The following is a 24,416-nucleotide window of genomic DNA, read 5'->3' on the forward strand; positions in this document are numbered from 1 at the left end:
CGGGCGCGCAGGCGAATGGGCGTGACGGCGAGGGATCGTGCTGCCGCGTAGGTGAAGAAGATCGCTGGCGGAAAGCGATGGCGAGCAGCATGTGTAGGTGAATGATCGCGTGATAGGGTGCGATGGTGATCAGCATCCGCAAGAGGGCGAGCGTTCAGGGTTGTGCGATGAGGAGCAGCATGCGTAAGCGGGCAATCGTGCAGGGTTGTGCGATGGCGAGCAGCATGCGCAGGTGAATGATCGCGTGAAAGGGTGCGATGGTGATCAGCATCTGCAGGTGATCAGCATCTGCAGGAGGGCGATCGTTCAGGGTGGTGCGATGAGGAGCAGCATGCGTAAGCGGGCAATCGTTCAGGGTTGTGCGATGGCGAGCAGCATGCGCAGGTAAATGAGGGTCGCGCGATGGCGATCAGCATCCGCAGTTGAGGGTCGCGCGATGGCGATCAGCATCCGCAGTTGAGGGTCGCGCGATGGCGATCAGCATCCGCAGTTGAGGGTCGCGCGATGGCGATCAGCATCTGCAGTTGAGGGTCGCGCGATGGCGATCAGCATCCGCAGTTGAGCTAGTAGCTGGCGAACCATGTTCCTTCAGAAGTGTTGGAGAACGTTGGCGTGCCAGCTGTAACACACGTGGGCGATCCGGAGATCGCTGGCGAGCTGATGATCGCTGACGAGCTGACGATCGCTGGCGAGCTGATGATCGCTGACGAGCTGATGATCGCTGACGAGCTGATGATCGCTGACGAGCAGGCTACGCGTGGAAGCCTGCGCAAAGAAGAAGAGTCCTTGACCCCGACCTGAACCGAAGTTCTAGATCGCGAGGGCGAACGTGGGCGCACAGGGCACGTAACAGGAACCTCAGGGAAGATCATCTTGAAAGCGCTGACGAACAGGAGAGCGCTGACGAACAGAAGGGCGCGCAGGGAAACCCTGACACGCAAGGGAAGAACCCCCGTGGGGGCAACCCTTTGCCCCGAAGGGATCGTTGTCCGCCGGGAGACTGATGTCCGTCGGAATACCGCTGTCCGTCGGGAAGACCGTAGTCCGTCGGGAAGACCGTTGCCCGTCGGAAGACGAGATTAGACTGCTGTCCATCTGCACCAAGACGGAAGATCGAGAAAAAGAAGTTGTAGGCTGCAAACGGAGATTCAAAAAGGCGCCTCAAGCACCCTTATAGGGAGATGAGAGGCCCTTACGACGAGGCGGACGGAGGGCCTTACGGCGAGGGAGGCCAACAGCAACAGCAACAGAAGAAACCTCCGAAGAGGAGTCTCTATGAGTGTACTCTCTCGCGAACGAAAGAGAAACACTTCGTGGAAGAGACTGGTCAGCCAGTGACCTGAAAGGGGCAATCCTCCGAAGAGGAGCTCCTGCAGTTGCCCAGCCCCTTGAGCGAAACTGCAGGTGCGACCGCTCAGCACCAAGAGCATAGTCGCACGAAAAAAAGGCAAGAGAAGAACCCCCCAAAAGAGGAAAAGCTCAAGCCTGGACAGGAAAAAAACTTCCCTCGGAAGGAAAGTTATCCGCCCAAGGAGGCAAGCCTCCTGACTGTTCTAAAATGAACTGGAGAGCTGTCCGTCGACACGGGAGTACTACCAGTAGAAGGAGACACGCCCCTGACGACAATACAAGGGGGGAGGCAGCAACAGCCGAATCCCCAGGACTCAACCAGACAGCTCACACCGTTGCTATATTACAGAAACGAACTAGATCGGTAACTGTAAAAAAATAAAACAAATAATATTAGTACACATTCATTCCCCCGGGAAGGCTCCGAAGAGGAATCCCGAGGAAAAGGAACAAGAATTACACAACAGGCACGTGCCCTCACAACCACTTACACTCGCGGAAGGAGAGCTGTAACCAAAACAGAATTATAACAATTATAATTATGTAACTATGTAATTATGTAATTTAAAAATGAATGAACACTAAAGAAAAAACGAAAACCCCGAAAGGAATCGTTCTACAAGCTGAAAAATTAACAACTACAATTAGATTCATAAACTAATTGAGACAAAATGTACGGCGTAGCAACCCCACCCACACGGGAAGGAAGCTACAAGGGCGTAGTAACACGTAGTAAAAGGGTGAACGACCTCAAGAGAGAGAGAGAGAGAAAGACATAAGTCAAACTCGATCGCAACCCATAAAATTAGGCCGTGGTGGCCTAACTGCCGAGGCCTCCACGTAGATATCGTACACTACACACACACATCTGAAAAGGAAACTTACTTATTTCTATACTCAAATATATATACAAACATGAAAACATGTTTACATATATATAGAGTAAAAGAAAAGTAAGCGATTAAGTAAAGACAAAACAGACAATGGCTGCCAAGCGAGGACCAAGACAGAGACGTCTGTCACAGTCCGAGCCAAAAGTGAAAGTGAGTATTCACCTGTGTGTGAGGGGGAGGAGGGGTAGCTAGCTACCACTCTCCTACCCCCCCGCTAACTAGCGCGGGGGTAATACACCCTCGTTTAATTCTAATGGCTCGCCATTTCAGCTACGCTAAAAGTAATAACCCTTTGTAAATAGCGTGGTTTGTATTTCGGTTACGGAACAATTATATTTTATGTTTATTATAAATGGAAAGCTAATCGAAGAGGCCTAATAAAGGCGGTGAGATATAAAATATATAGAGGAAAATCTATAATTAATTTATAACGTGATAAGATAATTACTAAAAGCCTAAACACACTTCCGTCTAAGGGAAGGGTCGGCCATTTAAAAGTCAAAGAAAGTCCATACTCTCTTTGTCACCAAAAATTAAATCTATCCAAAACGAGTTCAAGATTTAAGATGAAGATAAAACACCTGCACTGCAAAAGCTCAAACCAAAATGAAGTACTTCACCAAATATGTTGAGAAAACTCCAGGTTCTACAGCGAGTAAAAGTACGTCTTGTCGACACGTCGACAGAGAAGAAATTGAGTCTTTGTTTACATTGAGTATGGTATCTGGCCGACAGTTGGCGCTGATGGGCACACCCGCAACCTGTATAGCGATCGCTGGCGAGTTTTTTTTACAGTTTTTTGTCTGTCGAGCAACAGAGTTGCAGCTATATATATTCACCGGCTAAGTTAAATATTTAAAAACAATCTTTTTTTATAATAAATACAGTATGCAGCAATACAAAAAAGGCTAAGAAAATAATCCTATATTTTGCCAAAGGAGGTCCAGACATAACACAAGACCCGGAAAACAAAACCGATATGGTGTAGAATTATGAAGCAATACAATAACAGTAGATTTTTTTTTATTACTACAAAACCCAAACAAAATCCATTTACTGTAAACTGGTCTTTCCTGGTACAGTGTATCAAGACTCCTGAACTTCATAATGTAAAATCTTTGATAATAAGGAAATTGAAATTGATAAGCAAGAGGTCACATCATAGTACTGTACAGCGGTAGCCATGGACATAAGGTCATAATTTTACTTTTTTTGTAATTGAAATACAGGTGCTGTATATGGGACAATGGTAAAGGAGATATTTAGTACAGTACCTTATTTTAGGCTGTTTGCGTGTGTTTTTCAATCTAAACTACCAGATGTGGATTTACTATCTAATTTTGCACAGATAGCGCATGTAGTAAAAGATATTTTTTGCTTCTTTGTTATGCCCAGACAATGATAAGGGGTGACAAGAAGTAGTGAATGAGAATTTCATATTTTACGCTAGTTTTTGAAATTGCAATATCAAAACATGGACCTTCAGTTCCCATATTGTATTCCTTTTATACATTAGTACTGTAGAAATATTTTGTTATTTTCACCAGTTACATCAATCTGGGAAATTATTTTCATATTTACCAAATAACAAAAGGGTACTGTACCTATAAGATTCTTCCAAATTTTAGTGTATGATCAGCATGTGATAGAAAAATGATATTTTAATTATAAAATAAATTTTTGAATATACTTACCCGGTGAATATATAATAGCTGCAACTCTGCGGCTCGACAGAAAACACACTCAAAAAACTCGCGAGCGATCGCTATGAAGGTTGCGGGTGTGCCCACCAGCGCCAACTGTCGGCCAGATACCACTCTTGTATGTAAACAAAACCTTCAATTCTTATCGTCCCGCTGTGTCTCTATTGGGGAGGAAGGGAGGGTCATTTAATTTATATATTCACCGGGTAAGTATATTCAAAAATTTATTTTATAATTAAAATATCATTTTTAAATATTTAACTTAGCCGGTGAATATATAATAGCTGATTCACACCCAAGGAGGTGGGTAGAGACCAGAGTTAATTATGTTTACAGCGTATAAGCTAAGGGTTTTTTCATTTTGACAGTTATCAATATAACAAAACCAAAATAAATAGGTACCTGGTAAGGAAGTTGACTTAGACGATTACTCTGCCTTGTAAGTCTGTCTTCCTCACGGAGCCCAGCGATCCTCTTAGGATGCTGAAAGACTCCCAGGAGCTGAAGTATCAAGGGCTGCAACCCATACAACAGGACCTCATCAAACCCCTAATCTGGGCGCTCTCAAGAAACGACTTTGACCACCCGCCAAATCAACCAGGATGCGAAAGGCTTCTTAGCCTTCCGAACAACCCATAAAACAATATTAAAAACATTTCAAGAGACAGATTAAAAGGATATTGGAATTAGGGAAGTGTAGTGGTAGAACCCTCACCCACTACTGCACTCGCTGCAACGAATGGACCCAGTGTGTAGCAGTCCTCGTAAAGAGTCTGGACATCTTTTAAGTAAAATGACGCGAACACTGACTTGTTTCTCCAAAAAGTCGCGTCCATAATACTTTGCAGAGATTTATTTTGCTTGAAGGCCACGGAGGTTATTATATCTCTAACTTCGTGCGTCTTAACCTTAAGCAAACATCGGTCTTTCTCATTCAAGTGAGAATGAGCTTCTCGTATTAAAAAAATCTGATAAAATGACAAAGAATTCTTTGACATAGGCAATGAAGGTTTCTTAACTGAGCACCATAATGCCTCAGATTTCCCTCGTAATGACTTAGTACGAGCTAAATCGAACTTAAGAGCTCTAACAGGACATAATACTCTTTCCAGTTCGTTGCCTACGATCTCTGATAAGCAAGGAATATCAAAAGATTTAGGCCAAGGACGAGAAGGCAGTTCATTTTTGGCCAGGAAACCAAGTTGAAGTGAACAAGTGGCTTTTTTCTGTAGAAAAGCCGATGTTCTTACTGAAGGCATGAAGTTCACTGACCCTTTTAGCCGAAGCCAAGCACACTAGGAAAAGTGTCTTGAGGGTGAGATCCTTCAGGGAGGCTGAATGTAATGGCTCAAACCTGTCTGACATGAGGAACCTTAGGACCACGTCTAAGTTCCATCCAGGAGTTGCCAAACGACGTTCCTTAGAGGTCTCGAAAGACTTAAGGAGATCTTGGAGATCTTTATTGTTGGAAAGATCTAAGCCTCTATGTCGAAAGACCGAAGCCAACATGCTCCTGTAGCCCTTAATCGTGGGAGCTGAAAGGGAGCGAACCTTTCTCAGATGTAAAAGAAAATCTGCGATTTGGGCTACAGAGGTACTGGACGAGGACAGAGATGCTGACTTGCACCAGTCTCGAAAGACTTCCCACTTCGACTGGTGTACTCTAATGGTAGAAGCTCTCCTAGCTCTTGCAATCGCACTGACTGCCTCCTTCGAAAAGCCTCTAGCTCTTGAGAGTCTTTCGATAGTCTGAAGGAAGTCAGACGAAGAGCGGGGAGGCTTTGATGGACATTCTTTACGTGGGGCTGACGTAACAGATCTACCCTTAGAGGAAGACTTCTTGGAAAGTCTACCAGCCATTGAAGTACCTCGGTGAACCACTCTCTTGCGGGCCAGAGGGTAGCAACCAACGTCAACCTTGTCCCTCCGTGAGAGGCGAACCTCTGCAGTACCTTGTTGACTATCTTGAATGGTGGGAATGCATATAAGTCCATAAAAGACCAATCCAGTAGAAACACGTCTATGTAGATTGCTTCTGTATCTAGGACTGGAGAGCAAAAGATTGGTAACCTTTTGGTCAACGAGGAGGCAAAGAGGTCTATGGTGGGTTGACCCCAAGTAGCCCAAAGACTCTTGCCCACGTCCTTGTGGAGGGTCCATTCCGTGGGTATCACCTGACCCCTCCGACTGAGACAGTCTGCCAAGACGTTCAAGTCCCCCTGGATGAATCTCGTCAACAGGGAGATGCCTCGAATTCTTGACCATAAGAGAAGGTCCCTTGCGATCTCGAGCAGCGTGAAGGAGTGTGTGCCTCCTTGCTTGGAGATGTACGCCAAAGTTGTGGTGTTGTCTGAGTTGACCTCTACCACTTAGTTTCGAAGACGCTTTCTAATAACATCAAGGCCAAGTGGACTGCTAATAGCTCCTTGCCGTTGATGTGCATGCTCTTCTGACTTGAGGTCCACAGACCCGAGCATTCCCGACCGTCCAGGGTCGCACCCCAACCCAAACCCGACGCGTCTGAGGACAACACGTGGTTTGGGTTCTTGACTGCTAGGGATAGTCCCTCTCTCAGACTGATATTGCTGTCCCACCATTTCAGGCATGCCTCTATTGGTTCGGAGACTGGGAATGATACCGTCTCTAATGTCTTGTCCTAGTTCCAGTGAGAGGCTAGATGGAACCGGAGAGGCAGAAGGGGTAGTCTCCCTAGTGAGACAAATTGCTCCAGGGATGAGAGAGTCCCTACGAGACTGTTCCAACTCCTGACTGAATAAACGTTTTCTTTTCAGCATTAGTTGGACTTCGAGCAGGGCTTGACTGCAAATCTCCATCCCCAAAAATAGAATAATCTGGGATGGGATCAGTTGGGACTTTTAGGTTGACCACAAGTCCCAACTCCCTGGCCAGACTCAACGTCCAATGTAGATCCTGCAGACAGATAAGGCTGGACGATGCTCTGAGAAGCCAGTCGTCCAAGTACAGGGAGGCTCGGATCCCCAATAGATGGAGGGATTTTGCCACATTCCTCATGAGCCTCGTAAACACGAGAGGCGCAGGACTGAGGCCAAAGCACAGGGCTCGAAACTGGTACCCCACATTCCTGTAAACAAACCTCAGAAACGGTTGGGAATCCGGGTGTATAAGAATGTGGAAGTATGCCTCCTGAAGGTCGAGAGAGACCATCCAGTCGCCTTCCATAAATGCTGTCAAGACAGCCTGGTAGACTTCATCGTGAAGTTTGTCTTGACAATGAACACATTGAGCGCACTTGCCTCTTAAGTACTCCTGCAGTGAACATGGCTGCCAAATCATGGAGCCATCCCTGAGGGACTTGTTCCTGCAGAGAACGTGGCTGTCAGATCATTGGACCCATCCCTGAAAGCCTTGTTTATGCATGACATAATTGTACAGCAAAACTTCAAAGGCTCGAAAACAGCTGTGAAGTTGACCTGTAAAATCTTGGAGCGTCTCATGGCCAGGCGCCAGGGAGAGTCTATGAGGTTTGAGAAGTCTATCTGGGCAGAGGCAGGAACTCCCAAGCCGAGAACTTCTCTCGTGTCATATCAGACTCTCGCTCTATAAGCCAGTTTAAAAGAAGGGAAAGCAAAGGCTGTATCCCCCAAACTCCTCCTGGTGATAAACCAGTCGCCTAGCAAACGTAAAGCTCTCTAGGAGAGCGAGAGAGCACTAGCTTATAAAACAACGGCTTCGAAGTAGCTAGGCCTAGTGTAAGCTCTGACGTTTAGGCGAACGAGGAGCAGCAGTTACAAAAAGATCCGGACAAAGATCCTTAAAAACCAGCATGATTTATTTAAAGTCCATAGAGGGCTAAGCAGCTTTAGGCTCCTCTCCGTCTGACAGAGTCCTCAAGGGAATATCACAGCAACTTCCTTATCTGAAGGAACCTTGTCCGATAATAGCTGAGTCTCAAGCAAGGGAGAGACCTACCGTGGTGGCAATGCTTTACAAGCAGAGTCCACACGCACTGGTGCATTAGTAGCGGACCAGGACGCAACGTCATGTAACTGCTTGACAGTCTGTGAACTGTCAACAACAACAGGTGCGAGAGACCAGGACGCAACGTCATGTAACTGCTTGACAGTCTGTGAACTGTCAACAACAACAGGTGCGTGAGGACGCACAGCGTCCACTCGAGACTGCTTTGACCGCCTAGACTGAGCAGTCAAAACAACTCTAGAATGCGGAGGTTGACACTCAGCGTCAAAACAAGTCAACTCCGATTGTTAGCGAACGTCCTGAACGTCAACAGGAGCATCAGCAAGTGGCCTAACGTCCAAATGTGGCTGAAAATCCACACGAGACCGCATCGAGTGTGGTTCTAAACAACCTGACTGACGTGACTTAGCTACGCCAACGTCAACAGGACGCACAAAGGAACGTTAGGGTGGCTGAAAGCCAGGATTTCGATGAGATAAACGGCTAGGCTCAACGGACTTATCGGCAGAATAGTCTTCCATAAGGGAGGCAAGCTTATTCTGCATGTCTTGCCGTACAACCCATTTAGGATCAACGGGAATGGTTGCGGTAAGAGACGAGGGTAACGTCTGTGACCGCAAAACCTTGCCTACAAAAAGACTCTCAGAGTCTGTGTTACGCTTTTGTTAGGCGGCGAGCAGTCTTCCGATGACTGCATAGGGTCAGAGCTGTCCTAATGGTTAAAACCAGGACGCTGGACCTATCCTGAAAGGACTGACTTTCGCTTAAAGGGCCTCGAAACCTTGTTTCACGGTTTCTTATGCGAAAAGCCTTCGGATGACGGAGAAAATGGTCTCTCTCGCCTTATGGTAGGGGTGATCTTGGTAAGATACACCCGATACCATAGAGGGAACGTCTGTTCGCTGATCAAGGCCTCTCGAACCCATAAGTCGTACGACATTACTTCTCCCCTGGGCTTGGGAGCTTGCAAGAGGTCCCGGACTAGGCGAACGACAGGCACGAACAGACGAACCCTCGGTCGCAACACTGATAACACTTTGCGCAATACTGTATCACTTTATCACTACGATTTTCTGTTTTGCACTTATTTCACTGAAATCGAATCTTTTAACAATTCACATCAGGTATGAATAAAACTGATTTCTACCTGAAGCACGCAATTCTACCCTCATCAAAAGGTTGTAATTGCGAAATCAGTCGTATAATGCAAGCACATTAATACCAGCAAAAAACAATAAACATATTTTAAGATAAAAAAATTCAGTGGCTGGGGAATAGACTAAACACTAGTTCATTCAAAACTACGTTTTCAATCTCTCACCGTACATTGCCTTGGGACGAGAATAAAAAACTAAAAACGTTTAATCCTTTCTCCCCGTACAGAGACTAGGGACGAGAGTAACTCGAGAACAACGTTACCCGCTTGGGACGAGATAAAGAACGGAACGTTTTCTCTCCTCTCTCTCTCTCTCTCTTGATTTCGCACCTAAGAGAAGAGCCCACTTACGTTTCGTCAAAAAAAACAGGTTATTTGACCAAAGGAAAAAACTGAAAGGTTTTTCAATTAAAAAGTTCCTTTAAAATAGAATTTAAAACATTTAAGCTTTGAAAGAAGAATGAACAAAACGTCAGAATCGATTTACTCTTTCTGCAAAGTGAAACCGTGATACTCTCTCTCTCTATCGTAACGATAGAGCCCAAACTGCGTAGCATAAATAAACTAAACGTTAGTTCATCTTTGAAACAGTACGAAGACTATTCAAAGAAAATCTTTCATAAAATATCTATTAAAAAATATTCATTTAATAAGTTTTAAATCATTAGCTCTTTAAAAGCTATTTACGATTGAAAGGGCTCAACGTTGTTTAACTTCGGTTTCCAAGTTAGGACCGCCTACTCTCAGGAAAGGTCGCATATAAACAAATCATTAAAATTTATTTTGATGTTTATTATAAATGGAAAGCTAATCGAAGAGGCCTAATAAAGGCGGTTGAGATATAAAATATATAGAGGAAAATCTATAATTAATTTATAACGTGATAAGATAATTGCTAAAAGCCTAAACACACTTCCGTCTAAAGGAAGGGTCGGCCATTTAAAAGTCAAAGAAAGTCCATACTCTCTTTGTCATCAAAAATTAAATCTATCCAAAAACGAGTTCAAGATTTAAGATGAAGATAAAACACCTGCACTGCGAAAGCTCAAACCAAAATGAAGTACTTCACCAAATATGTTGAGAAAACTCCAGGTTCTACAGCGAGTATTGATACGTCTTGTCGTCAACGTCGACAGAGAAGAATTGAAGGTTTTGTTTACATACAAGAGTGGTATCTGGCCGACAGTTGGCGCTGGTGGGCACACCCGCAACCTTCATAGCGATCGCTCGCGAGTTTTTTTAGTGTGTTTTCTGTCGAGCCGCAGAGTTGCAGCTATTATATATTCACCGGCTAAGTTAAATATTTAAAATAACAAATTTGGAGATCATTTGTATTTTTCCTGAGTACTTTACATAGGACAGAATATCTGCAAAGCTGGAAAATGTGGCAATTAAACTTTTATAATGAGATGTAAACAGGTGGCCGGTAGTTAGCAGGGAGTGGGAAAGCCTCGCTCCCCTGCTTGCTCACCAAGCACTCACTTTTATTGCAGCCAGGATATTCTGAAAAGTACGAGTAAAGGACTCAGGTTTGTACTTAGGAAAAGTACTGTACAAATTATCTCAATTTTTCATTTATTCCAGCATAAATGCAAACTTTTATTCTTTACAGAGGAGACTCATCCTTAGGTAGGAGTAAGTCCCTATTCCGACTGGCTTGGTATTTAACCCAGGCTACCATAACTCAAACCCCTCTAACTGGTGTAGAGTTAAGCTACATTACACCTCGTGCTCAGTTGGTTTGACAATACTGAACCAATGGGTCCATGGCTAGAGAAGGAGAAGCCTCCTCAGTGAGGAAGTACTTCCTCTATCACGAAAAAACTTGTGAAAACAAGCTGGAGAATTTCCCTGCTCTTAGGGAATCCTTCCTGTCAGAGGCCTGCGCATGGACCTTGTCTACAGCTTCTGAGCCCAGAATTGACTGTGGAAGTTCTAGAGGCAGTCTGGTGCCCCTAGTTGCACAATACAGTCTGTCAATGGTCACTTTCCTTCCCTATGACGAAGAGAAAGGGTTCTGTCAGAGACCATTTACGCAGCGTATACCGGCCAACACCTGTAAAAAGTTGGACTCTGCATCCAGCGTCATTACCGCTTGTCAGTACACAGGAGCTTCATGTTTTTCTTTTTTTCCAAGCGAAGCAAGTGCACGGCAGAGCAAAAACCATATTAGACTCTATGGAAATCCATTTTTTGGGGTTAATATATATTTTAATTACGAGTGAAACTGAAATTCGCTATAAAAAATGGACGAGTGCTAGCTAGTTTGGTATTTTTCTCAACAATATATATCTTTAATGGGGGCTGGGGCATAATAACTTACGTATGGCGACTGATGTCGAGTTACTGAGGTAACTGCGCAGGCGTTGCTTGCATACACTTTGGCCAGCTTTTCTGTTTTTAGTATAACGTAATCATCACCTAGCTTCTTTAATCAATAAGGAGCTTCCACATATTTATGCACAAGTTCCTGGATGTTTTTCTACAACAACCATTTTTTTCAACCCTTCCCTTCATTTTAAGTTAAACCACCATCACATAAAGACGTCTCCAAGAGGGAACTTAAAGGAAGTACAATCTATTTCGAAATTTAGTGCAATTTCATCTATGTCGGCAATTAATTAGGAAGGAAACACTCCATTCAGCGTAAAGCTATTGTTACCTATGTGAAAGCAAAAATTAATCACGAAATAATGAGTCACAGGGATTGCGAGCGCAGCTCAACATTACCGCTTGCCAGTACATACGGAGATTGCAGTTTCCCTCTTTCCGAGAGCAAAACGAGTGCACGGCGGAGCAAAAACTGTTGGAAGGACTGGGGGTGTATGTATGATAGCAGGCCCCTGTATGTATGATTACGGCTAGCTTGGAAGGTAATTTTGTATATTATTCCATGGTAATGTAACCTAGGAAAAAAACTACTGTTTCTTACAGAAAAAATTACGATCTCTTCAAAAATGACACTCGTTTCCGTCGCAAATGAATAGTTTCAGAAATATATATACATCTATATCCTACGATAATGGGGGACCCCCAGTGGGAACTCGGGGTTTTGGGTGGGGAAAACATACTGGGGAAACGATATATAATTGTTTTCCTATAGTAAATAACGTGAATTAAGGGAATTTGATGTTCATTTCAATCGGAAACAAACAGATCAACCAATTCGGATAACTTTAAGATGCACGGTGTCACTTCTCTTACGAACGAACGATAACATTTGCAACGTTACCAATAATACACAGTGTTACCAACGTTGACGTATGGTACACAGAGTTACCAACGGCACATTGACATTACTAAAGATAGTAATGATAGATATTTCCATATATTAAATAATTTCTCCATATAAGTTTTACTCAATATATAAAATGTACAAAAAGGGCACAGAACCTAACAAACCCACCTAACCTAGCCTAGTAGTATGACAGGTCACAAAATAACATTTGATCTACATCGGACGTTGGCAGCACTGGTTACTGTATTTTTTCATGACAAAATCTTTGCAACGGGGCCTCCAAAGTTTATTCATATATACTATTTTGTATTTTCCTCCAGTTATTATAATTTCAAGAAGGTAATGTATAGAGAAGAAAAGGCTTGTTTTACGTTTATATATCGATTCCCCAGTATGTTTTCCCCACCCAAAACCCCGAGTTCCCACTGGGGGTCCCCCATTATTGGAGGATATAGATGTATATTAATTCTGAAACGGTAAATTTTTAGTTTCAGCCAAATTTGGAAAAATGCAATAAAAATATATTTGTTGCATCAGAAATAGTGTGGTTTCAATGAAATGTTATTTTTATTAATAAAATAAATTTTTGAATATACTTACCCGATAATCATGTAGCTGTCAACTCCGTTGCCCGACAGAATTCTATGGAGGGATACGCCAGCTATCACAATACTAGAAGGGGGTGTACTTACCAGCGCCACCTGTGGCCAGGTACTCAATCATTTGTTGTTGACACCTCCTCAATTATTCCTCGGTCCACTGGTTCTCTCTGGGGAGGAAAGGGAGGGTCGATTAAATCATGATTATCGGGTAAGTATATTCAAAAATTTATTTTATTAATAAAAATAACATTTTTCAATATTAAACTTACCCGATAATCATGTAGCTGATTCACACCCAGGGAGGTGGGTGAAAACCAGTGTACATGATTAAAGGATAGCTAAGTATCCCATATTTCATATAACAGTTATCTCAAATAACAATGAAATAATAAGTACCTGGTAAGGAAGTCGAATAGAACCGTTACTCTGCCTTTTATTTAAAGTTCGTCTTCCTTACTGAGCGCAGCGTTCCTCTTGGAGGCTGAATCAACCCAAAGGTGCCAAAGTACAAGGGGTTGCAACCCTACTAAAGGACCTCTACCAAACCTTTAACCCAGGCGCTTCTCAAGAATGAATAGACCACCCGCCAAATCCAAGGATGCGGAAGGCTTCTTAGCCTACCGTAACAACCATAAAAACAACAATAAAAGTATTCAAGAGAAAGGTTAAAAAGGTTATGGGATTAAGGGAATGTAGTGGCTGAGCCCTCACCTACTACTGCACTCGCTGCTACGAATGGTCCCAGGGTGTAGCAGTTCTCGTAAAGAGACTGGACATCTTTCAGATAAAATGATGCAAACACTGACTTGCTCCTCCAATAGGTTGCATCCATAATGCTCTGCAGAGAACGGTTTTTATTAAAGGCCAACGAAGTAGCTACAGCTCTTACTTCGTGGGTCCTTACCTTCAGCAATGCAAGGTCTTCCTCCTTTAAGTGAGAATGTGCTTCTCTGATCAGAAGCCTTATATAGTACGAAAGCCCATTCTTGGACATGGGTCTCGAGGGTTTCTTGATGGCACACCATAAGGCTTCTGACTGTCCTCGAATAGGTTTAGACCTCTTCAGATAATATTTGAGAGCTCTGACAGGGCAAAGAATTCTCTCTAGTTCGTTACCTACCATGTTGGAGAGGCTAGGTATTTCGAACGATCTAGGCCAAGGACGTGAAGGAAGCTCGTTCTTTGCTAGGAATCCAAGCTGAAAAGAACATGTTGCAGATTCGGTTGTGAAACCAATGTTCTTGCTGAAGGCATGAACCTCACTGACTCTCTTAGCTGTTGCAAGGCAAACGAGAAAAGCAGTCTTGAGGGTAAGATCCTTGAAGGAAGCTGACTGGAGAGGTTCGAACCTAGATGTCATAAGGAACCTTAAGACTACGTCTAGATTCCAGCCTGGAGTGGAAAGACGACGTTCTTTAGACGTCTCAAAAGACTTGAGAATGTCTTGAAGGTCCTTGTTGGAAGACAGGTCCAAACCCCTGTGGCGGAGAACTGAGGCCAACATGCTCCTATATCCCTTAATCGTAGGTGTTGAAAGGGATCTCTCATTCCTAAGATGAAGAAGGAAGTCAGCTATTTGGATCACAGAGGTATTGGTAGAGGATATTGAATTGGCTCTACACCAGCTTCGGAAGACCTCCCACTTAGACTGGTAGACTCTACGAGTGGAAATTCTTCTAGCTCTGGCAATCGCACTGGCTGCCTCCTTCGAAAAGCCTCTAGCTCTAGCGAATCTTTCGACAGTCTGAAGGCAGTCAGTCGAAGAGCGTGGAGGTTTGGGTGCAACCTGTCTACGTGTGGTTGACGTAGAAGGTCCACTCTTAGAGGTAGAGTCCTGGGGAAGTCGACTAGCCATTGAAGTACCTCTGTGTACCATTCTCTTGCAGGCCAAAGGGGAGCAACCAGCGTCAGCCGTGTCCCTTCGTGCGAGACGAATTTCTGCAGAACTTTGTTTATAATCTTGAACGGAGGGAATGCGTACAGGTCGAGATGGGACCAGTTCAGAAGAAAAGCATCCACATGAACCGCTGCAGGGTCTGGAACAGGGGAACAATAAAGCGGAAGTCTCTTGGTGATGGAGGTGGCAAACAGATCTATGGTAGGTTGACCCCACAAGGTCCAAAGTCTGTTGCACACACTCTTGTGGAGGGTCCATTCCGTGGGAATGACCTGATTCCTTCTGCTGAGGCGATCCGCTGAAACATTCATATCGCCTTGGATGAACCTCGTGACCAGTGTGAGGTTTAGACCTCTTGACCAAATGAGGAGGTCCCTTGCGATCTCGTAAAGGCTCCTCGAATGGGTCCCTCCTTGCTTGGAGATGTAAGCCAAGGCTGTGGTGTTGTCTGAATTCACCTCCACCACTTTGCCTAGCAGGAGGGACTTGAAGTTCAACAGGGCAAGATGAACTGCTAACAGTTCCTTGCAGTTGATGTGGAGTAATCCTTGTTCCTTGTTCCATACTCCTGAGCATTCCCGTCCGTCCAAGGTCGCACCCCAGCCCGAGTCCGATGCATCCGAGAAGAGATGAAGATGGGGGGTCTGGATGGCCAATGAAAGACCCTCCTTGAGAAGGAGATTGTGCTTCCACCACAGGAGAGTGGTCTTCATCTCTTGGTTGATAGGGATAGAGACTGCTTCTAGAGTCGAGCCCTTGTCCCAATGAGCCGCAAGATGGAATTGAAGAGGGCGGAGGTGGAGTCTCCCTAGCTCGACAAACAGGGCCAGTGATGAGAGGGTCCCTGTGAGACTCATCCACTGTCTCACTGAGCAATTGCTCCTCTTCAGCATGCTCATGATGCACTCTAGGGCTTGGTTTATCCTGGGGGCCGATGGAAAAGCCCGAAAATCCCGACTCTGAATCTCCATTCCCAGGTACACAATGGATTGGGAGGGAATGAGTTGAGATTTCTCTATATTGACTAATAGACCTAGGTCTCTGATTAGATCTAAAGTCCAAGAGAGGTTCTCCAGACAACGACGACTCGTGGAGGCTCTCAACAGCCAGTCGTCTAGGTAGAGGGAGGCTCTGATGTTCGATAAGTGCAGGAATTTCGCTACATTCCTCATCAGATGAGTAAAGACCATAGGAGCTGTGCTTAGGCCAAAACACAGGGCTTGGAACTGATAGACAACCTTTCCGAAAACGAATCTCAGGAAAGGTTGGGAGTCTGGATGAATGGGAACGTGAAAGTATGCATCTTTCAAGTCCAACGAGACCATCCAGTCCTCCTGTCTGACCGCTGCTAAGACCGACTTGGTCGTCTCCATTGTGAACGTCTGCTTGGTGACATACTCGTTGAGAGAGCTGACGTCCAGCACCGGTCTCCAACCTCCTGTCTTCTTGGCCACAAGAAAGAGACGGTTGTAGAAGCCCGGGGATTGATGGTCCCGGACTATAACCACTGCCTTCTTCTGCACAAGTAGCGACACCTCCTGTTGCAATGCTAGCCTCTTGTCCTCTTCTTTGTAGTTGGGAGAGAGGTTGATGGGCGATGTGGTCAGAGGCGGTTTGAGGCAGAATGGAATCCTGTAACCGTACCTCAGCCAACTGACAAACTGTGCGTCTGCACCTCTCTTCTCCCAGGCTCGCCAGAAGATTTTGAGTCTGGCTCCTACTGTTGTCTGGAGAATCTGAGAGTCAGTTCTTTCCCTTAGATGTCCTGGGTCCTTTCCTAGACTTGCTCCTGTGAGAGTCTGGACGGGAGCTTCCTCGGCTGGGGGCTCTACCACGAAAGGGCGGTATGAACCTCGTAGCCGGGGTATCAGCCACTGGGGAGCGATAAGTCTTGGGGACAGAGGTGGTAACCTTAGACTTACGAGCCGATGAGGCTACAAGATCGTGCGTGTCCTTCTGTATCAGGGCAGCCGACAAGTCCTTAACTAGCTCCTCGGGAAAGAGGAACTTTGAGAGTGGAGCAAAAAGGAGTTGTGACCGTTGGCACGGTGTAATGCTGGCGGAGAGGAAGGTACACAGTTGTTCCCTTTTCTTCAACACCCCTGATACAAATAACGACGCTAGCTCACCCGATCCATCTCTGATGGCCTTATCCATGCAGGACATAATTAGCATGGCAGAATCTTTGTCCGCAGGAGAGGTTTTCTTGCTGAGGGCTCCCAGGCACCAGTCGAGAAAGTTGAACATTTCGAAAGCTCTGAACAACCCTTTCAGAAGATGATCCAGGTCTGAGAAGGTCCAACAAACCTTCGAGCGTCTCATCGCAGTCCTCCGAGGCGAGTCCACCAGACTTGAGAAGTCAGCCTGGGCAGAGGCAGGTACTCCCAAGCCTGGTGCTTCCCCTGTGGCATACCAAACGCAACCTTTCGAAGCGAGCTTCGTTGGAGGGAACATGAAGGAAGTCTTGCCAAGGTGTTGTTTAGACTGAAGCCACTCCCCTAAGATCCTTAAAGCCCTCTTGGAGGATCTAGCTAGGACAAGCTTAGTATAGTTGGACTTAGCTTGTTGTACGCCCAGCGAAAACTCAGATGGAGGAGAGCAGGGAATAGCAGAGACGAAGTGGTCTGGGTAAATCTCCCTGAGTAGAGCCAAGACCTTTCGAAAATCAATAGACAATGGAGAAAGCTTAGACTCTTCCACGTCTGATGAGGGATCAAGGTGTGCCTCCTCATCATCCGACACTTCATCAGCAGAGGGTAGCGAAGCGATAGGACCAGAATGCTGAACCGCAGAGTCAGAACGGGTAGGAACAATAACAGAGGTTTCCTCATCCTGAGGGAAAACCTGAGGCTCAGACTGCATAGGCTGAACAACAGACGAAGCAGAAGGCAGGCGCATGGGTGAAGGAGGTTGACTCCTAGCAAGAGTTGAACCCAAGGATTGCACAAGCTGAGCGGAGGACGGAGGCGGAATAGTCCGTTCCTGTTCCTGTGAGATGAGTGGAGCATGAAGAGGTTGAGGCTGCGCAGAACAAGGTAAAGTTCTCGCAAGCTGAGGCTCCTGAGGCGCAAGTCCAGGGTGTAGAGGAGCTTGCCTAGAGGAGGGTTGAGCTCGCTGCAGCGATGGTTGAGCAGACAGACTCACGGAGGGGAGAGGTTGTTGTACCCCAACCGAGAGTTGCACCACTGGTGGAGCAGCAAGGGGAGGCGGAGGAAGAGTGGAATAACTCTCCTGATCCCAAAGCAAGGGTTGCCTTAAAGAAGGCAGAGGCTGAACAACACTGGGAACAGCAAACTCCGAAAGTGGCTCAACATCGTACGCCTGGCAGATGGTGCTGCGACCAGGCGGAGCAGGTGCAGGCTGGGCGAGCACAGGCGGAGCGAGAACAGGTGGAGGGAGTGTAGGCGGAGGAGGAGGTGCAACGCTCTCAGCCCGACACTCACGCATCAAGTCCGAAAGCTGAGCTTGCATGGACTGAAGCAGGGTCCACTTGGGGTCGGCAGAAACGATAACAGACTGAGGTAAAGTCACAGTCGGGCTCTGTATAGGCAGAACCTTACTCCTCTTGGGCGGAGTACAGTCGACCGATGATTGAGGCGAGTCAGAGCTGAGCCAATGACTGCAACCTGGCTGAGCACTCGCTGACTGAACTCTACGTTTAAGCGGTCTCGAGACCTGAGACCAACGTTTCTTCCCTGCATGTTGATCAGCGGACGAGAAGACGGGCTCAATCGTCTGCAGGTGGGAGTGACGGTCTAAGGAAGACACGCCCGCAACCACCGAGGATAATTCTGTGCGCCTAACAAGGCCTGTCGAACCCTTAAGCCCTTCGACATTGCTTCTCCCCTGGGCATGGGAGCTTGCAAGAGGTCCCGGACTGGGAGGACGACTGGCTCGCACAGAAAAATCCTCACGCACCACACTGGCACCACTAGCACTTGGCACTGCACCGACACTAGCACTCGTCACAGCACTGGCACTATTTCCACCCACTGCACTCTTGACCTTCAGTTCTTTAACCTCGGCCATCAGAGACTTATGGTCACTTACCACTGATTCTACTTTATCTCCTAAAGCCTGAATAGCACGCAAAACAACTGACATATCAGGCGGAGGGCACACAGTAGGTTCGGGGGTAGCCACTACAGGGGTAGGAAAAGGTAGGGGATCATGAGGTGAGGAAAACATAGAAGAGTGAGAAGAACTTCTCCTAACTCTACCTCTCTCTAACTTAGATGAATATTTTAAAAGACGGACAAATTCCAATTCCGAAAGTCCGGCGCACTCCTCACATCGATTTTCTAATAGACAGGGCCTGTCCCTACAGTCAGAACAAGCGGTGTGAGGATCTACCGAGGCCTTCGGAATACGCCTATTGCAAGACCTACATCGTCTATGGGAGGGGGCTTGCGAAACGTCAGACATCTTGTTTCAAAGAGTTAGCCAAAGGGTGATCCAAAAACAAGCAAAAATTCATTAACCGTTAACCAGTATTATATAAAAGCTATCTAGCTAATATAAAAAGGATTCCAGTAAAGCGACAGCCGTTAATCTAAGAGAATACTTCACCAAATATCCATGAATAAACTCGAAGACCATAAGCGTATCCCAGAACGTCTAGCCGGAAGCACGACAGAGGAATAATTGAGGAGGTGTCAACAACAAATGATTGGGTACCTGGCCACAGGTGGCGCTGGTAAGTACACCCCCTTCTAGTATTGTGATAGCTGGCGTATCCCTCCATAGAATTCTGTCGGGCAACGGAGTTGACAGCTACATGATTATCGGGTAAGTTTAATATTGAAAATTTAACGTTTATTTTGACTGCAAACCAACCGATTTAGAGATTTACTATGTATACCCTAGTTCATCCCACCAATTATGGGGGACACCCTTTGGGAACCGGGGTTTTGGGTGGGGGAAGGGGGGGGAGGGTGTTGGGGCATTGAATGATATTTGCAATAAATGAATAATTAATGTTCCAGCACCCCTCCCCCATACCCCTAACTAGGCCTACCGGGGGGAGGGGGGTAGGGCCCCCCAGCGACCCCCCCTTAAAGCCACAGTAATTTTCAGGGCACCACAGAACCTAACAAACCCACCTAACCTAACCTAGGGGCCCTGTACCCCTACCGGGGGGGGCTTCGCCCCCCCTGCGACCCCCCCTTAAGGCCACAGTAATTTTCAGGGCACCACAGAACCTAACAAACCCACCTAACCTAACCTAGGGGCCCTGTACCCCTACCGGGGGGGGCTTCGCCCCCCCTGCGACCCCCCCTTATGGCCACAGTAATTTTCAAGGCACCACAGAACCTAACAAACCCACCTAACCTAACCTAGGGGCCCTGTACCCCTACCGGGGGGGGGCTCGGCCCCCTGCGACCCCCCCTTTAACCAGGGGTAAATTTGAATATATATATTTTGTTAAATCACTTCTTACCTTAAACGGAAGATGACGATGAAGATGTGGAAGGTTGTGGTTGACCCTCTTCTGAATCATCAAGTACTGGAATACGTTCAGATTTGGTACAATACCACACATGTCTATAATCACGAAAATGTAAAGGCGAATCACATTTACCACACTGGACACTTAAAGGTAATACGGAATGCTCCCTTAGAAAACGATTCACTACTTCAGGAGTTCCATTATAATTCCCATGAAATCGGCCGATCACATCAAAATAGGAATAACGACATATTTCACACAACCGTACCGGAGGATCCATGACAGTAAAATGACGTGTGATGAAAATATAGAAACCGGAACTTTTGAAAACCGAAAACAAACGACAATCACGGGTTTCTCCCATAATGAAATAGGGAAAAAAACAAAAGAGTATCGTTTACAATGTTATATTGCACGAAAAACAGATCCTTGAAACAAGACTGAGAGACCAATGAATCGTCCAATAATAACCCTTGAAAAGAACCCAGTAGTATTTTGATTGGAGGAGCGACATTAGTGGGAGGAGCAAATGCGCATTCAAGTAAATATTGTCACATTACGCAATGGGGCGGAGCCAAGTAAGATGAAAACAGACATACAAACGAACAAGAGCTACCTTGCGTGCCCATGGAAAGATATACACTAAACTTAGAAAAAGTCAAGACCTTCAATTCCTGAAATATTTTTTTTCTCTGTAAGTATGCATTAGCGACAATAATGTATTGAGAAGAAGTGTTTTGTTATCACGTGCTTTACTAGGAAAATATATTAATATAATACATTTCCCAATTTGGTTGAATCCAAAACTTTACCGTTTTTTTCCTAGGTTACATTACCATGGAATAATATACAATGAAACCGCTTGGAATACAGCAGCGGAAGGGGGGTCGCAAGGGGGCATAGCCCCCGTTAGGTAAGTAGGTAGGGACATGGCTTGTAGGTTAGGTTAGGGGGCAAAATTTAGGTTAGTTGATGTCAATTTTTAATCAAAATGGGAGGTAATGCCCGCCGATATACAAAGGCTTCGAAGGACGTGAAATAAACCCTGAAAAAATTATGATACTTCTATCTTTAGCCACTTACATGAACCATAAATTTTTCCATCTGGTGTTTATTTTGCATTTCTGACCATTATCATTGCTGCAAATCACTCGTTTTATGGCATTTCATTACCCAAAATAAACTCGGTTTCTCACTGGGGTCCCCCATAATTGTCTTTACACAGGGGGGGTCCAAAAACTCATGAACGGATGGTTTGCCCCAATAATCATGGTCATAAATGCATATAACACAAGATAACGAGTATGAAAAATATATGGTTCCTGTGTTTGGTTAGAAATTAAAGTATCATATATTTACTTTATTTTCCCTCTACTTATCGCAACCCCCACACAAGTAGCCTAAGATTAGGGTATGCCTATTACATAACTAAACTATTGAATATCTTAAATTAACTTACCTCCTATAGACATTGCATTGATTGAATTTCTTGAAATGGATGTCAAACATCGTCTTGGAAACAGCGCTAAGGCCATATTGACATAAATTAAGAAACAAAATTACAAATTTTCTATCAAAGGGCCGACTGTCGACAAAAATTCTTCTTGTCGAGCTGTTGTCCAATATTGAATGTACCTATGGAACTGCACGTCTTCCGTTTGCATAGTTTCATTTATGTCTGTTCGAGACTTGGTTATATATATTTCATATATTTACATAAACCAATGATGATGTATAATTTTTATTAGATTTACATCTTATGATAATATTGTTAAAGGCATTACTTTTGTTCTTCTGCTTATTATGTTTAGTAATTTCTTAAGCTGCACTTTGGGTAGATTGTAGTAGACAAGTTACAGTTAATTCTGGCCTTAGAGGTAATGATAATTTTCTTTACAAAAGCAACGTCTAAAAGGCATTATCCAACCTTTCTTTCTACATTATTTATTTGAGGATTGAGAGACAAATTACAGGCAAGTGATACACCTAAGTCACGAACTTGACTATATATCGAGACCAGGTTGTCAATTTCATTTGTATGCCATCCAAGTTTCTTAAGTCGTTCCCTTTCCTATCATTTGCTGTTTAATTTCCATCCATTTCATGTCACTTGTAAAGACGGAGTATAAAATTTCAGCGGTATCATCAATGTCATTTACTTTACTTATACCTTTTAGGACTGTTTTCCTGGTCATACAACGCAACGTCTCACTACAGGACCTACAAGATTAGGTGTCGTATGTATTTTATCGTTATTTTTACTTGGACATCACCCAGCATAGTTTTTTTATTGTCACATCTACATTATCGAAGCACTTTGAAAGCCCAATTACCTCCCCCCAACATTGCCCTCTCTCGGAATATGAAAGAAAACATGTGTATGAGGGGTCATTTAAGACCCTTTACCCTTGAAGTTATTTAACAATGTTTCATATAATACTAATATGTCAAGTTTTTTCTCATTTATCAAGTCTCGAACTTGAATAGTTTTATTACCAACAGATTGAATATTTACATAGCGACAATCTATAACATGACGGTCCATATTTACTGCTATTCCCTTCAATTCCAAATTATAAGCTTTGCAATTTCTTAAATTTACTATATGGCTAACTGGTTTATTCAACTAAGTTCAGTTTATATATTCTATCTGTTGTGAGTTGTATTCCTCAGTGTCGTGATTTACTGAATATTTCCAACGCAACTTTATCATAAGTCCTGAAAATTGCAAATCTTTTCCAAAACATCCATAACATTTGACAGTGGTAACAGACGATCACACTGTTCTATTTCTGACAGGTATGATATAAGTACGCCATCGCAACAACTTTGTCACCATTATCACGAAAACACTTCGAATTTTAATATTACATTTATACAAATAGTGAGTAGTCCCACCTTCAGCACTTTTCTTGAATAACAGACTTAACTTCTGTTCTACATCTTTTAATCTGATCCAGGCAACAATTTTTTTTTTTTAATCAAAGCATTTAACACATTATCTCCATCATTGTATACATTGCATATCATTATTTCAGGTCAAAATTTCCCCGTCTCAGTGTTGGCAATCATGCTTTGAATCTTGTTTGCTACCTCATCTCTCATCTTCACAGCAGCAAAGTTTACATTTCGGTTTGAAGAATTAGTATATCCCGAAGTGCATGTTCAGTCTCATTTTCCTATCAGTGATTGTACTTCATGCTTGAGTTAATTTGATTACCAATAGGTTAATATATATATATATATATATATATATATATATATATATATATAATATATATATATATATATATATATATATGTGTGTGTGTGTGTGTGTGTGTGTGTGTGTGTGTGTTATTTTCTCATTTTGAGGCCATCAGTGTTTAAAGCGTTAATTAACTTGAGTGAATCCCCATTCGCTGGATATCCACTATCTCAGTAAGGACCATTTTGTTTTCGGGTTTGTACAGTAGTCTGAGCGTAATTTGCTGCATCTGCAGTAAGCGCAGCGAGATGATTTCTCAATTCAGCGATTCTGCTTGCTTGTTCACTTATATACGTGAGGTCCCAGCTCGAGCTTTTCTCAATTTTCAACTTATTCGTCATGGCCATTTTGGCTTCATCAATAGCCTACAACCAGGGCAAAGCAATTTCACTTTGTTTAAATTAACATCACTGGTATAATTAGTAATTAAAGAGGCAACTTCTTAACTGTGGTGAAATTATCCAATCCCCTCTTTGTCCTTTCCATTTGCAGAGCCACACTTTACTTGTTTACTTGTTTTGGGTTTAAATCCAACCCTCCACTGAAGTCGAGTGAACTACTTCTCGGGCGGGTCCATATTAATCATCTAACGAAACATTTTCATTATAACTTATACAATTCTTTGATTGTAGCATCTTCCAAATCATATGATCTTGTGAAAAGTAATGTTCTTTAGTTTCTTCTTAAATTCAATTGCTCCCTTTAGGTCCTTCATTTCAGTTGGACAGTTTATTATAGTGTCTAGGCGCACAGTAGCTAAAAGCCCTTTCACCAAATTTACTATTTGTTCTTGGTTTAGATAGCCTATGTTTGTCACTCATGTGTCTTGTGTTAACATTTGTTCCTAGTTCTAGTTTTATTCAGGCATTCTTTTAGATATTTTGGTTCATTTTGGTTCAGTATCTTAAACGTTAGTAAGAG

General features: G+C 44.2%; 1 protein-coding gene across 1 annotated transcript in view; it reads right to left on the bottom strand.

Annotated features, from left to right (window-relative positions):
- Positions 1–21,956, bottom strand: part of LOC137642060 (methylmalonic aciduria type A homolog, mitochondrial-like) — a 34,723-nt gene extending 12,767 nt beyond the window's left edge. The window contains exon 1 of the mRNA XM_068374620.1: positions 21,708–21,956. Coding sequence (XP_068230721.1) covers positions 21,708–21,783 — 76 coding nt within the window. The 5' untranslated portion in view covers positions 21,784–21,956. The remainder of the gene's footprint in view (positions 1–21,707) is intronic.
- Positions 21,957–24,416: the final 2,460 nt, after the last annotated feature.

The sequence above is a fragment of the Palaemon carinicauda genome, chromosome 6 (genome assembly GCF_036898095.1).
Source record: "Palaemon carinicauda isolate YSFRI2023 chromosome 6, ASM3689809v2, whole genome shotgun sequence".
Classification (NCBI taxonomy): domain Eukaryota; kingdom Metazoa; phylum Arthropoda; class Malacostraca; order Decapoda; family Palaemonidae; genus Palaemon; species Palaemon carinicauda.